This window comes from Haematobia irritans, chromosome 5 (assembly GCF_050003625.1).
Source record: "Haematobia irritans isolate KBUSLIRL chromosome 5, ASM5000362v1, whole genome shotgun sequence".
NCBI classification, from domain to species: domain Eukaryota; kingdom Metazoa; phylum Arthropoda; class Insecta; order Diptera; family Muscidae; genus Haematobia; species Haematobia irritans.
In genome coordinates, this window is record NC_134401.1 from 124,467,074 (window position 1) to 124,481,466 (window position 14,393).

The 14,393-nt window shown below is 36.5% G+C and overlaps 1 protein-coding gene across 1 annotated transcript; it reads right to left on the reverse strand.

Moving 5' to 3' along the window:
* Window positions 1–3,263: 3,263 nt before the first annotated feature.
* Window positions 3,264–9,980, reverse strand: LOC142238647 (angiotensin-converting enzyme-like). Its single transcript, XM_075310346.1, has 5 exons — window positions 9,862–9,980; window positions 9,256–9,808; window positions 3,835–4,750; window positions 3,649–3,774; window positions 3,264–3,579 (listed from the first exon to the last, which is right to left on the reverse strand). The coding sequence occupies exons 1-5, from the start codon at window positions 9,898–9,900 to the stop codon at window positions 3,384–3,386; spliced, it is 1,830 nt and encodes a 609-aa protein (XP_075166461.1). The 5' UTR covers window positions 9,901–9,980; the 3' UTR covers window positions 3,264–3,383.
* Between the last annotated feature and the right edge of the window lie 4,413 nt (window positions 9,981–14,393).

Consider the following 14,393-nt stretch of genomic DNA (forward strand, 5'->3'; position numbering starts at 1 on the left):
TCAAAGTTTCTCTAAGTGGTTCCACTGCAATGTGGAACGCCGTTCGGACTCGGCTATAAAAAGGAGGTCCCTTGTCATTAAGCTTAACATGGAATCGGGCAGCACTCAGTGATAAGAGAGAAATTCACCAATGTGGTATTACAATAGACTGAATAGTCTACGTGAGCCTGAAATATCGGACTGCTACCTAACCTAAGCCCAAGAAGTAAAATCGGGAGTTCGGTCTATATGGGAGCTATACCAAAACATGGACCGATACTCACCATTTTTGGCATACCTCTTTACGGCGCTAAAATACCTCTAGATTTCCAATTTCAGGCCAATTGGACAAAAACTACAGTTTCTACAAGACCTCAAATCGGGAGGTCGGTTTATATGGGGACTATATCAAAACCTGGACCGATGGGCACCAGTTTCGGCACACATTTTTTGGTCCACAAGTACCTCTAGATTTCCATTTTCAGTGAAATTGGATAAAACCTACGGTTTTTATAAGCCCAAGACCGCAAATCGGGAAGTCGGTTTATATGGGAACTAAATCAAAATTTGGACCAATATAGCCCATCTTCAAACTTGACCTGCCTGCAAACAAAAAACGAATCTGTGCCAAATTTCAGAACGATAGCGCCATTATTGGAGGCTATAGCGTGACTACAACAGACGGACATGCTTATATCGTCTTAGAATTTCTCCCTGATGAAGAATATACGAGGGCGGTTCGGAAACTTCTTAGCCTATCAATGAAAGAGAATAGTTAGTTTTACAAAAATATTTTTATTTTTCAATATAATCACCTGAAACTTCAATACAATTAGTCCAACGCTTTTCTAGAAATTCTATCCCTTGATTAAAATAGTTTTCCTCAAGGTCTTCAAAATAGTAGTTTACAACTGTAATTGCATCTTCATTTGAGGTAAAACGCTTGCCAGCAAGGATTTTTTTTAGTCACTTGGAACTAAATCAGGAAAATAAGGTGGGTGGTCAAGCAACTCGTACTTTAATTCGTTGATTTTAGCCATTGTTAAAACACTCTTGTGCGCTGGTGCGTTGTCTTGATGAAAAATTATTTTTTGTGTTGTAAGCCAGGACGTTTTTCTCGAATTTAATTGATCCAAAAGGTTGCAATAGTACTCTGAATTTATTTTGCAGATAGTCAATCAATAAAAATACCTTTGAAGTCCCAAAAAAAACCGTTGCCATAACCTTACCAGCCCGATTGAATTGTTTTTGCCCTCTTTGGGGCACTTCCTCCATCTTCAGTCCATTGTTTGGATTGTTCTTTTGTCTCTGGAATATAGTGGTGGATCCATGTCTCATGAACAGTTATGAAACGACGCTTAAAATCCATTTTATTTCGCTTAAAACGATCTAAACAAGCTTGAGAAATGTTCATTTTTATGCGTTTTTGATCGACTGTTAAGAAATGCGGCACCCATCTTGCAGAAAGATTTTTCATCTGTAGTTCTTCATGCAAAATTGAATGGACTCGATCATTTGAGATGCCCATGATATTATCAATTTCACGCACATTTATTCGTCGATTATTTAATACCATATCATGCACTTTGGCTACAATTTCTGTTGTTGTTGCTGTTTTTGGACGTCCACTACGTGATTCATCTTCAATGCTTGTACGACCACGTTCAAATTCAGCAACCCAATTTTTTACTGTTGCATATGAAGGAGCACTTTCACCTAACACATTCACCATAACATAATGAATTTCTTGTCCAGATAAACCTTTTTTATATATATATTTAATGACAGCACGCATTTCTAATTTTTTCCATTGTAAAAAAATTGCGGATGCGTCTTTTTTGAACACCTGTTTCTATATGAAACAGATCGCAACAAAATTTTAACATGTGTTCATAACAGATATGAAAGTTTCCAATACACTTAATTTTTTTTCTGTTTACACCGCGCTTTTTGTGCTAGGCTAAGAAGTTTCCGAACTGCCCTCGTATATACTTTATATAATCCGAAATCGATATTTCGATGTTTTACAAACGGAATGACAAACTTATTATACCCTCATCACCATTCTATAGGCTATAGACTATAGTTGTTGTAATAGCCTCAAAATTTCGCATTTACTCAAAAAATGTAAGCACTAAGCTTACCAATATGGGAAATATTTATAGCTTATTTAGATTAAAGGCTTTTTTTAAATAATATCAAAAAATAAATCGAAACTTTTTGGGGAAATAGAGTTTGTTGTACACGGATGAAAAAACTGTTTTTCATATGTTTGGCTATAAACATTATATGTTTGGAACACAAATTTTTAAACACAATATTTTTGAGTGCAAGCATATAATGTTCATAAACTAGCATAACATGTTTGGGACATATATGTTAATATGTTAGAACATATTATGTTTGGGACATAAAATGTTTGTAAATATAATATGCTTGGATGCAAACATATATTAATTTAGAAATAGCCTATAAGCATATATGTGTTTAGTAGCTTGGAGCGCTATTTAACAGGGAGCGATATTCAATTAAGTTGGTGGTTGTTGCTTGTTATTACAAAATTAACATTTTATTTTTCCTTGGGCAATTGATCAGCTACTTCTTTGATCCTTACAAACTGTGTGGTCCGCTGTTCGAATCCCCGTCCGGCAAAAGGTAAAATTAAAATAAAAAAAACATACAATTGAATAATTTCTTCTACAATGTTTGTATTACAGAAAAAGGCGCTAAGAACTAAAAAATCTCGTGGAAGTGAGAAAGATGTGGGGGAATATACAATTGGGCAGAAACAAAATTTTGAGCATTCAGGTCGAAAACCTATGTTGTTAGCACCTATATTACCTGTTTTTTTCATAATTCATTATGATTGTAAATATATAAATAAATAAAATTTTGAGCACAATATTGTTTGGGAGAATTTTTTTTGAGCATATAATATTTTTGGGTGCAAAATGCTTCCAAACATATTATATGTTCACATAATAACATATTGTTTTTTTGGAAGACAACATTATTGAATTTGGATGCAAAAATACAAAATGTTTGGAACTTAGACTACCCAAACATATATTGTTTAGACCAATATGCTTTCAAACATATTATATATTGGAAGAGATCAAACATATAAATGTTTGGGCAATACCCAAAAATATATATGCTTGAAGCAAAATATGTTTGGGAGTATATGTTACAGAAGCGATTTTTTGTGAGCGTGTAGTTTTCGAATGTCCTCCTAAATGGAAATCCTCTCAAAAGATTTTCATGGAAGTGGACAACTACGTAAGTTCAAATCCTAGCTGGGGAGAAATCTTCAAATTTATTTTGATATTTTTTTACTTCTTTATAGATGTTCTATTCTTCTTGACGACATTTAATTGTCCAAAAGTTATCCCTATTCCATAATTTCACAATATCGGCTTAGTCTTGGTCATATCACTCCATCCAACGGGGACTTCATTTTGTTTATTAAATTCTCTTATCCAAGTCATAATGGGCTCATAGTATTCCAATAAAGCATCGGCACTTAATGAAGGATTTTGGGGCAAAATTGTGAATAAAGTCTCATTCCATGGCTTAGAAGATCCCAACGACATCATAGACCTATATAAGAGCAATTTAGAATTCCAATTAAAGCATATCTTCAATTTTTTTTTTATTTCATGGACTTACTTCATAACATTACCAACTTTACGGTTGCCATAAAAATCACAAGTATTCAAAGGACTACCTTGAGCATTGGCCATTTGACAAAAAGCCTTGTATAGTTGATAACCCAAAATTACCGATACAAATTTCCTAAATTTATAAAATATTAAATTATTCAAGATTGAGTTTCTATTGTTTTTTTTTTCTCACTTGGTTTGATGATTAGATTCCAAATCAATATAGAATTTATAGGGGAAATCTATAGAAAGTTCTTTCCGATCTAAAGGTGGCTCCACACCAGCATATTCCTGCATTAACTTCCAATAAAGCTGATTAACACCATCCATTTTAACTTTATTCTCGAGCATTGCATTCATTACTTTGATATGTATATAATATTGGGGGATATTTAAAATAGTATGAATGGCCATACGAATATGGGGATTCCTATAAGCCTCTTCGGAAAATCGAAAATCTTTTGTCATCCCTATGGTATTTAGATGTTGTGCTGTAGAAGCTGCTAAAATAACAGCTTCTCCTACAGCATATTCCAAATTATAGGAGGCAAAAAAATACGAAGGTAAATTTTGTTTTTCCCAAGCATAATGTAGCCTTCCCAGATAACCATGCATTTGTATAAATTTCTTAAAATCTACATTTGCACAGTATTGCATTCGAACTTTGGGTGTTAGATCAAAAATATTGGCTTGGCAATCTGCCAAAGTTTCCGTGGGACTTAATTGTTGTAGTCTTTGGCTTACAAAGTCATCCTTTAAGTCTGCAAATCCCAACGACTTATAAAATTTCTGAGCTTCGAAAATTAGTTTTTCGCTAGTAAATCCTTCCATGAAGCTATCATATGGTGGTAGTATTTCAAAAGGAAAATATTCCTCTATCATACTATCATTTTTCCATGATTGGGCTATAACTTGCTCGAATAAATGAGCTGGTATGAGGCCATTATTAAGGATGTCTTCATTAGGATATTTACGTTTTAATTGATGGCGTACAAAGGCATGTAATTGTAAATAGGATGGCTTAAGTTCCACCATAACTTCGTTAATTTCTTTTATAATTTCCTGAGATCCATCATAGTCTCTATAGTAGAAATCTAATACAGGAAGATCTGAAAGTATAAAAATAAAAGATTAAAAACAAGTATATGTGGCCGTAAGTTCAGCCAGGGCGAATCTTATTTACCCTCCACCATGGATTGCGTAGAAACTTCTACTAAAGACTGTTAACCACAATCGAATTACTGGGGTTGTGTTAATACTTGCCAATGGCAAGGTATCTTAATACTCCTTAACAGAGAATGAAGCCGACCCATTTTTGTCGGCGGAGGCTGACACTAAATTTTTGACTCCGGCGGCGGCGGATTGACGGCTAAGCCGATATAAATTTGTCCATTCGGCCGCGCACAATTATCCATTATAAAATCAATTCGATGACATCCAAATGGTAATGAGATTAATTGTACAATCAAATTTACATTTCTTTCAAATTTTTGAAGCTAAATTTTTGCAAAATTATTATATCAATTTGGTACTGATCAATTGTGAGTGAAAAGTTCAAAATTTTGGCACAAAATTTGGAATTAATATTTTTGATTAATTGGCGGCGACGTCGACTTGCAAAAACTGAACGGCGGCGGCTAAAATTAGCGGCGCGATTCGGCGGCTTCATTCTCTGCTCCTTAACATCATCTTCTAAATTGAAAGTAAGGTATAATTAGGCAAAAAACACATAGTGAAAACCTATATAATTCACTTCTTAATCAGTATGAATTTTTGCGCGGTAAAGAGAGGCAGAAGTGAAATATGGGGGTCGGTTTATATGGGGGCTATATTGAACCTATATGGTTATGATATGGTTATTATGAACATACATGGTCGAATTTTTGTGTTATTAGTACCAAATTTTAGCAAGATCAAAAGAAATTTGCTTATCCACACTGAAAAAAAAATAGATTACGCAACTTCAATTTTAGGATGCGCGATATACACACTATTAAGGACAAATTTCTTTAAGATACCACTTCGACAACTTCCCAAATGCTTGCTCTCATCAGATCTTGACCACGCTATAGTAGTCGATGTGGATCACTTGGTGGCTACCACTTTTTTCATACACACATTGTGCTGAATATGACACCTACTGGGGTAAGCTAGCTCACTTACTTTAAAATAATGAAATTTTAATTAAAAGAAAGTTTATAATCTTTGCTTCCAAAATTTTTTTCATTAAATTTAAGACACACATTTGGAAAATTTGCGTCCCTTCGTTAAAGCTGCATGTCTTTAAACTAAGGCAAATTTTCCTTAAAGTAAATAACCACATTTTTTATTTAAAGAAATAGTCCTTAAATTAGCTGAAATATTGAATCTTTAGATTTAAGATAAAAACGCTTCAGATATAGGTTAAGACTTATTTTAAGGACTTAGCATATTGGTTTTAAAGTTTTTTTTGGAATTAAGAAAATATCTTTTACTTCGAAGTATCTGTCATAACTTGGATTTTTTAAACTGGCATTCGTTTGTACGTGAATAGCTTTATCAATATAGCGGAAAAATAGAAGGAAAATTCGATAAATGAGATCTGTATCCTACTTTTAATTTTATAGATCCTAGATTTAAAGCCAGATAGGCCACAAAAAATTTCCCTATTTTAAAGAACCCGCATCTTTGGCTCGGAATCAATACCAAAATCCTTAAAGGAAGGTCAAAATCTTTGGATCCAAGTAAACTTTTTGTTGAGTGCAGGAAGAAGTAAAATCTGGTGATCGGGTTATGTGGGCGCTATATATAACTATGGACCTATATGGACCAATTCCTGCATGGTTTGTTGCGACCTTATACTAACACAACGTGCCAAATTTCAGACGAATCGGATGAAATTTGCGCCTCCAAGAAATTTGCTCTTCCAAGAGGCTCCCGAGGCTTATATGGGGCCTATATATAATAATGACTGATATGGACCAATTTTTGCATGAGTTAGAGACCATATACTAATATAACGTGCAAAATGTTAACCGAATCGGACGAAATTTGCTTCTCCAAGAGGCTCCGGAAGTCAAATCTGGGGATTAGAGGTTGTATACTAACTAACAGATGTGATGAAATTTGCTCCTCCTGGAGAATCCGCAAGCCAAATCTGGGGGTCGGTTTATATGGGGGCTATACGTAAACGTGGTTCGATATTGCCCATTTGCAATACCATCCGACCTACATCAACAACAACTATTTGTGCCAAGTCTCAAGTCAATAGCTTGTTTCGTTCGGAAGTTAGCGTGATTTCCACAGGCGGACCGATGGCTCAGAATTTCACCACGACTCAGAATATATATACTTTATGGGGTCTTAGACCAATATTTCGATGTGTTACAAACGGAATGGCAAAGGGTATAAAAAATGGTGAAGGGTATAAAAATCGAAAGAGATCAAGACCTGAGACCTTAGAGCCTACAGTTATACTACAAAAATTCCGGGGTTACAGTTCCACCAATGAGACCTTAGGGCCTAAAGTTCCACTACAGAGAATTTCGGGGCTAAAGTTCCACCACTGAGGCCCATCAGGCCTACATTTTCACTGAGATCTTCGGATTTGCAGTTCCACGACTGGGATCTTCAGATCTACAATTCCCACGTAGATAGGCTAGTAAAGTAGATTGCATGATTGTCGTCAGCAATACTAAAACTGACTGTGACCGACTACCGACCTAAATCTACTGCAGATTCTGAAACTACCACCGCTCTACTACCGATACCGAAGAAAGGGCCAGAATAATTTCGGGGCTACAGTTCCACCTCTAACACCTTAGGGTCTAAAGTTCTACTACAGAGAATTTCGGGGCTAAAGTTCCACCACTGAGGCCCATCAGGCCTACATTTTCACCACTGAGATCTTCGGATTTGTAGTTCCACGACTGGGATCTTCAGATCTACAATTCCCACGTAGATTGGCTAGTAAAGCAGATTGCATGATAGTCGACAGCTATACTAAAACTGACTGTGACCGACTACCGACCTAAAGCTACTGCTGATTTTAAAACTACCATCGCTCTACTATCGGTACCGAAGAAAGGGCCAGACCATCTCCGAGACCGTTTTCATCAACTACCGATAAACGACGTTGTCATCTCTTTCTGATTACCTACGAACCGGATTGCTCATTAACGAAATAACTTAATCAACCAACAATAATATGTAAACAAACGTATTTCGACCATAAACTTGCGATAAGCTTCATCTCTGCAAAAAAGTACCCGATCATTTAGAAATCGATGACATCCGTCATGCTTGCTCTTATCAGATCTTGATATTAGGGACAACTACAAATCTATGAATACACAGCTTCGCGATCATCAATGAACTGAAGTAATCAGCAACGACCATCCGTCTACTTATCAACGAACACAACAGGTTACCAACGAACCGAAGTTCTCATAAACTACTGATAATCTACTAACCGAATCTCCCATCAATTTTCCATCATCAACAAACCGAAGGTCTTATCGACTACCGATCAACGAACCATTCGGTTCGGTTCTCATCAGTGAATTAACTTTAGCAACCACTAATCATCTGTAAACCAACATATTCCGACCATCAATTTCCGATCATATTCATCTCAGTGAAGACAGTCGCTTCCAAGATTCCACTTCGACAACTTCCGAAAAGCTTGCTCTCATCAGATATTGACCACGCTATAGTAGTCGATGTAGATCACTTGGTGGCTACCACTTTTTTCATACACACATTGTGCTGAATATGACACCTACTGGGGTAACTGAGATGTCCATCTTGAAGGCAGATGAGTTCTACCTCAATACCACGATTGGCTTATAAGAGTCGGCATACCTAGACATTAGATAAACTCTTCACTTATTGTTTTACAGAAGGATGAAAGTATAATATATATATATATATATATATATATATATATATATATATATATATATATATATATATATATATATATATATATATATATATATAATATATATATATATATATATATATATATATATATATATATATATATAATATATATAATATATATATATATATATATATATATATATATATATATATATAATATATATATATATATATATATATATATATATATATATATATATATATATATATATATATATATATATATATATATATATATATATATATATATATATATATATATATATATATATATATATATATATATATATATAACAGTCATCAAGTTACAAGGAAATTATCATAATAGGATTCCCTGTAGGGGAACAGATAGAATGAATTTCAGACTAAAGTTCTGAGATCACAATCAAATTCGAGCAAAACGGTGCGAAGATGGTTTAACATCTCTGTGAAGCTGATGACATTTCCGAGTATTTAGATATCATCTAACATCACGGGCAATGCTACTCAGACTCAGTTGTAAATGTAGGCCATTTCTCAAAGTGATAACAAGAGAAACGGTATTTACTTATTGATATGAGAAAAGTTAATTTTTTGCCTCATCTTCCAAGTGAGAGTTAAATACTCTAAGGTTTACAGGTCCTATCTTTTACATATTCAGAACTTATCTCAACTGCAAGTACCCTTGAAAAATCCGCATACAAATACTTACCCAATAATTTTGCCGCTCTTTGTATTGAATCCACAATATTGTGATAATTTAAAGCTGCCCAAACAGCATTTTTCTCTCTCCATATTTCCCAGTAATATTTCAATTCGTTGGTATCTTTGCTGGTTTCATAAATCCTTTTTATATCAGGATTATAGGCAATAGGTTCACTCATACCCGAAGCCGCATATGGTTTTATATCTTTGTCAATCGAAAGATTTTTCAAGGCATTCAAAGAAATCAAGATAGACTCAAAATATTCATCGCCCAATACAAAAAGTCCACTAACGTGGCTTAGGCGACGAAGAGCAATTTTTAGATTATTATTTTGAATTAGACTCTGATTGAATTTTTGAGCTTCCACCGAAATGTCTACCAATTCTTCAGCTATTAGCTTCACAGTAGCCACTCTATCATATAATTTTGAAAAATCCTCCTCCTCGGTGAGTTCATAAGTTTCAGCAGATAATTTATCAAAGAGTTGGAAATATCGTTTACTGGCCTGCTCGGTAAATGACTGAGCATTTACTTCGTAAAAGGTTATAGCCAAGGAGAACTGAGAGAAAAATAACTATGAATTATGTATATATTGATTTCGATCTGTCTTACCTTCCAGAGCAGGACAAATATCAAAACTTTCGCTAACATTCTATATGATTTACGCTATATTGTAAACAACAAAAATAATTAAGTAAACATATTTGCGATACCGTTTACTTTGAATGTTAACTGGCGACTGATTGCCTATTGGTACATGGACATTCGCAATATTGCAACTGTAACTCACTGATAACAAAAGCGTTTTCATTGAAGGTTAATGTAATAAAGACGAAATCGAATGTAATCGACTATAATATGCTCTAAATCTTTATGTTAAACAGGTAAATATGGAAGACATTTTTATAAGTAAAGGGTGATACGGTCAAAATTTGGTCAAGGGAAAACGCGTGTAAATCGGTGAAATCGTTTATTTAAAAAATCAATTTAAATTTCCTTTTCAAGTTCAATTAGTATAAAATTCAGGAAAAATATTCAGTTAGGCTTTCGCTTTTCCAAATCCGAATTGCCGAGCCTCACGCTTGACACCTGCCATCAGATTTTGTACAGCCACCTTGTCCACCTTCTTCGCCGCAGAAAGCCAGTTTGCCTTGAACTGCTGCCCGTCCTTAGCAGTTTTTTTACAATTCAGGAAAAATATTCAGTTAGGCTTTCGCTTTTCCAAATCCGAATTGCCGGGCCTCACGCTTGACACCTGCCATCAGATTTTGTACAGCCACCTTGTCACCTTCTTCGCCGCAGAAAGCCAGTTTGCCTTGAACTGCTGCTCGTCCTTAGCAGTTTTTTTGGTCTTCTTTAGGTTCCGCTTGACAATAGTCCAGTATTTCTCAATTAGGCGGAGCTCTGGCGTGTTGGGAGGGTTCTTGTCCTTGGGAACCACCTGCACGTTGTTGGCAGCGTACCACTCCATGGCCTTTTTACCGTAATGGCAAGATGCCAAATCCGGCCAAAACAGTTCGGAACAACCGTGTTTCTTCAGGAAAGGCAGCAGACGTTTATTCAAACACTCTTTCGCGTAAATTTCTTGGTTGACAGTCCCGGAAGCTATGAAAATGCTGCTTTTCAAGCCACAGGTACAGATGGCTTGCCAAACCAGATATTTCTTTGCGAACTTTGACAGTTTTATGTGCTTGAAAATATCTGCTACCTTTCCCCTTCCTTTTGCCGTATAAAAACGCATGGCCCGGAAGCTGCTTGTAGTCGGCTTTGACGTAGGTTTCGTCGTCCATTACCACGCAGTCAAACTTCGTCAGCATCGTCGGGGATCGCGCTTTGGCCGTCGTATTTTGTTTATCATCGCGATTTGGAGTCACTACCTTCTTGTAAGTCGATAGTCCGGCTCGTTTTATGGCTCGATGCACGGTTGTAGACGATACACCCAGCTTATTTGCGGCATCTCGGAGAGAGAAATTAGGGTTTCGCTTGAAACTACCGGCAACTCTCTTTGTCGTCTCAGCGGCTTCCCCTTTTCGATTTCCCCCCGATCCAGACTTCCTGGCTGTCGACAAACGTTCCCCAAACACTTTAATTACATTTGTAACGGTTGATTTGGCAACTTTTAGCGATTTTGCCAGCTTTGCGTGCGAGTAGCTCGGATTTTCGCGATGCGCGAGCAAAATTTTGATACGCTGCTCTTCTTGCTTGGACGGCATTTTGACAACTGAAGAGTGAATTCCAAAATCAAAATAGGAGCAACATTCTACACACACACACCTTCAAAATGAGGGGTGTTCAGGTTTTTAAATGCAAAATTGAAAGAAATACGTCAAGTTCATATTGACCAAATTTTGACCGTATCACCCTTTATGGATCTTATATACACAGGGTCATGGGTTCCCTCCCAGTTTCGACAAAACACCAACAAAAGTTTTTCAGCATTGGATTGTCCCCTCGCAGAAGTGTCTCTGATTTAACCCCAGAGTGGAAACTCGGCTTCAAACAGCAGGTCCCTTGTCAACACACAGAATTGGCCAGCACTCATTTATAAGAGAAAAGTTCACCAATTCAATAGTCAATGCAAGCTTAAAATAATGGGCTGCCAATATACTTAACCTAACCAAACGCTTACTTTGGATCGCATACAAGAATTTCTCCGGCAGCCAATTTTAATTTCCTGTATCAGCATTTGCAATTGTTTATAGCATTATATAGATCCTTGGTAGAGTCCCTGTAGTATGACCGGTACTATGTTCGTTTTCACCTCATGCAGAGAAGTTATATGAACACCGTCAAGAGCAAAATATTTTTTTTATACCCTCCACCATAGGATGGGAGGTATATTAACTTTGTCATTCCGTTTGTAACACATCGAAATATTGCTCTAAGACCCCATAAAATATATATATTCTGGATCGTGGTGAAATTCTGAGTCGATCTAAGCATGTCCGTCCGTCTGTTGAAATCACGCTAACTTCCGAACGAAACAAGCTATCGACTTGAAACTTGGCACAAGTGTTGTTATTGATGTAGGTCGGATGGTATTGCAAATGGGCCATATCGGACCACTTTTACGTATAGCCCCCATATAAACCGATGCTCAGATTTGGCTTGCGGAGCCTCTTGGGGGAGCAAAATTCATCCGATCCGGTTGAAATTTGGTACATGGTGTTAGAATATGGTCTCTAACAACCATGAAAAAATTGGTCTACATCGGTCCATAATTATATATATCCCCCATATAAACCGATCCCCCGATTTGGTTTGCGGAGCCTCTAAGAGAAGCAAATTTCGTCCGATTCGACTGAAATTTGGTACATGGTATTAGTATATGATCTCTAACAACCATGCAAAAATTGGTCCACATCGGTCCATAATTATATACAGCCCCCATATAAACCGATCCGCAAATTTGGTTTGCGGAGCCTCTGAGAGAAGCAACTTTCATCCGTTCCGGCTGAAATTTAGTACATGGTATCAGTATATGGCCTCTAATAATTGTGCAAAATTTGGTCCACATCGGTCCATAATTATATATATCCCCCATATAAACCGATCCCCCGATTTGGTTTGCGGAGCCCCTAAGAGAGGCAAATTTCATCCGATCCGGCTGAATTTTGGTACATGGTGTTAGTATATGGTCTCTTACAACCATGCAGGAATTGGTCCATATCGGTTCATAATTTTATGTAGCCCCCATATAAACCGATCCCCAGATTTGAAATCCGGAGCCCATTTGAAGAGCAAAATTCGCCCGATCCGGTTGAAATTTGGTACGTGGTGTTAGTATATGGTCTCTAACAACCATGCAGGAATTGGTCCATAATTATATATAACCCCCATTTAAACCTATCCCAATATTCGACCTCCGGAGCTCTTGGAGGAGCGAATTTCATCCGATCCGGTTGAAATTTGGTACGTGGTGAAATTTGGTACATTGCGCTAGTATATGGCCGCTAACAATCATGCCAAAATTGGTCCATATCGGTCTATAGTTATATATAGCCGATCTCCAAAAATAATCTACCAAAATTTTATTTCTATAGACAATTTTGTAAAAATGTTATTATTATAGAATATTTTGTCAAAATTTTATTACTATAGAAAATTTTGAACTGAATGTATTATATGTATTTAATCGACTTTTTTGTTAATATATATCCCGTACGGACTATTTTACAATTGAGAAGATGGTGTTAAGAAGTTTTAAGATACCTTGCCATCGACAAGTGTTACCGAAGTAATTCGATTGTAGATGACAGTCTTTAGTACAAGTTTTTATGCAATCCATGGTGGAGGGTACATAAGATTCGGCCTGGTCGAACTTACGGCCGTATATACTTGTTAATATCTTGAACCACACTAATAGAAAAAAAAATATATTCCAAAATCGTGAACGGACGGTAACAAAATGAAACGGAAACGTTCACGATTTCATGAAGTGCTTTCGTTTTTCTTTGGCCATGAAAAATCTTGAAATATTCGTTAGACGTTCTTATGTCAACTCCGTCAGTGGTGAAATCTGCTAAGATGACTGTTAACGCGTATGAAGCACACAATCCTGGTTCGAGTCACGGTAGCGCATTTTTATATAAATTCGTAACAATTTCGTTTTCAGATAATGAACACTGGTTGTTGTTTTAACAACGCATGTTGTCATTTTATTGTTGACAGATTGACCCATCTTTTCTCCGTTTGACACCACATGTGTGTCGATTCCCTTTCATGAACGGATCGTTTTAAAATGTGCATGCCGTTCATGGGTGTAGTTGCAGTTATTTCAAGTCAACTTTAGTCGTTGTGGGAGCCACTGTGGTGCAATGGTTAGCATGCCCGCCTTGCATACACAGGGTCGTGGGTTCAAACCCAGTTTCGACCAAACACCAAAAAGTTTTTCAGCGGTGTATTATCCCACCTCAGTAATGCTGGTGACATTTCTAAGGGTTTCAAAGCTTCTCTAACTGGTTTCACTGCTATTCGGAAAGCCGTTCGAACTCGGCTATAAAAAGGAGGTCGCTTGTCATTGAGCTTAACATAGAATCGGGCAGCACTCAGTGATAAGAGAGAAGTTCACCACTGTGGTATCTGAATAGTCTAAGTGAGCGTGAAATATCGTGCTGCCACTATACCTAACCTAACCTAACCAA

Coding starts and splice junctions, on each gene's coding strand:
- LOC142238647 (XM_075310346.1), bottom strand. CDS start 9,900: ATGTTAGCGAAAGTTTTGATATTTGTCCTGCTCTGGAAG. Junction 9,809..9,861: donor TATTTGTCCTGCTCTGGAAG/GTAAGACAGATC, acceptor TTTTTCTCTCAG/TTCTCCTTGGCTATAACCTT. Junction 3,580..3,648: donor AAAGTTGGTAATGTTATGAA/GTAAGTCCATGA, acceptor GCTCTTATATAG/GTCTATGATGTCGTTGGGAT.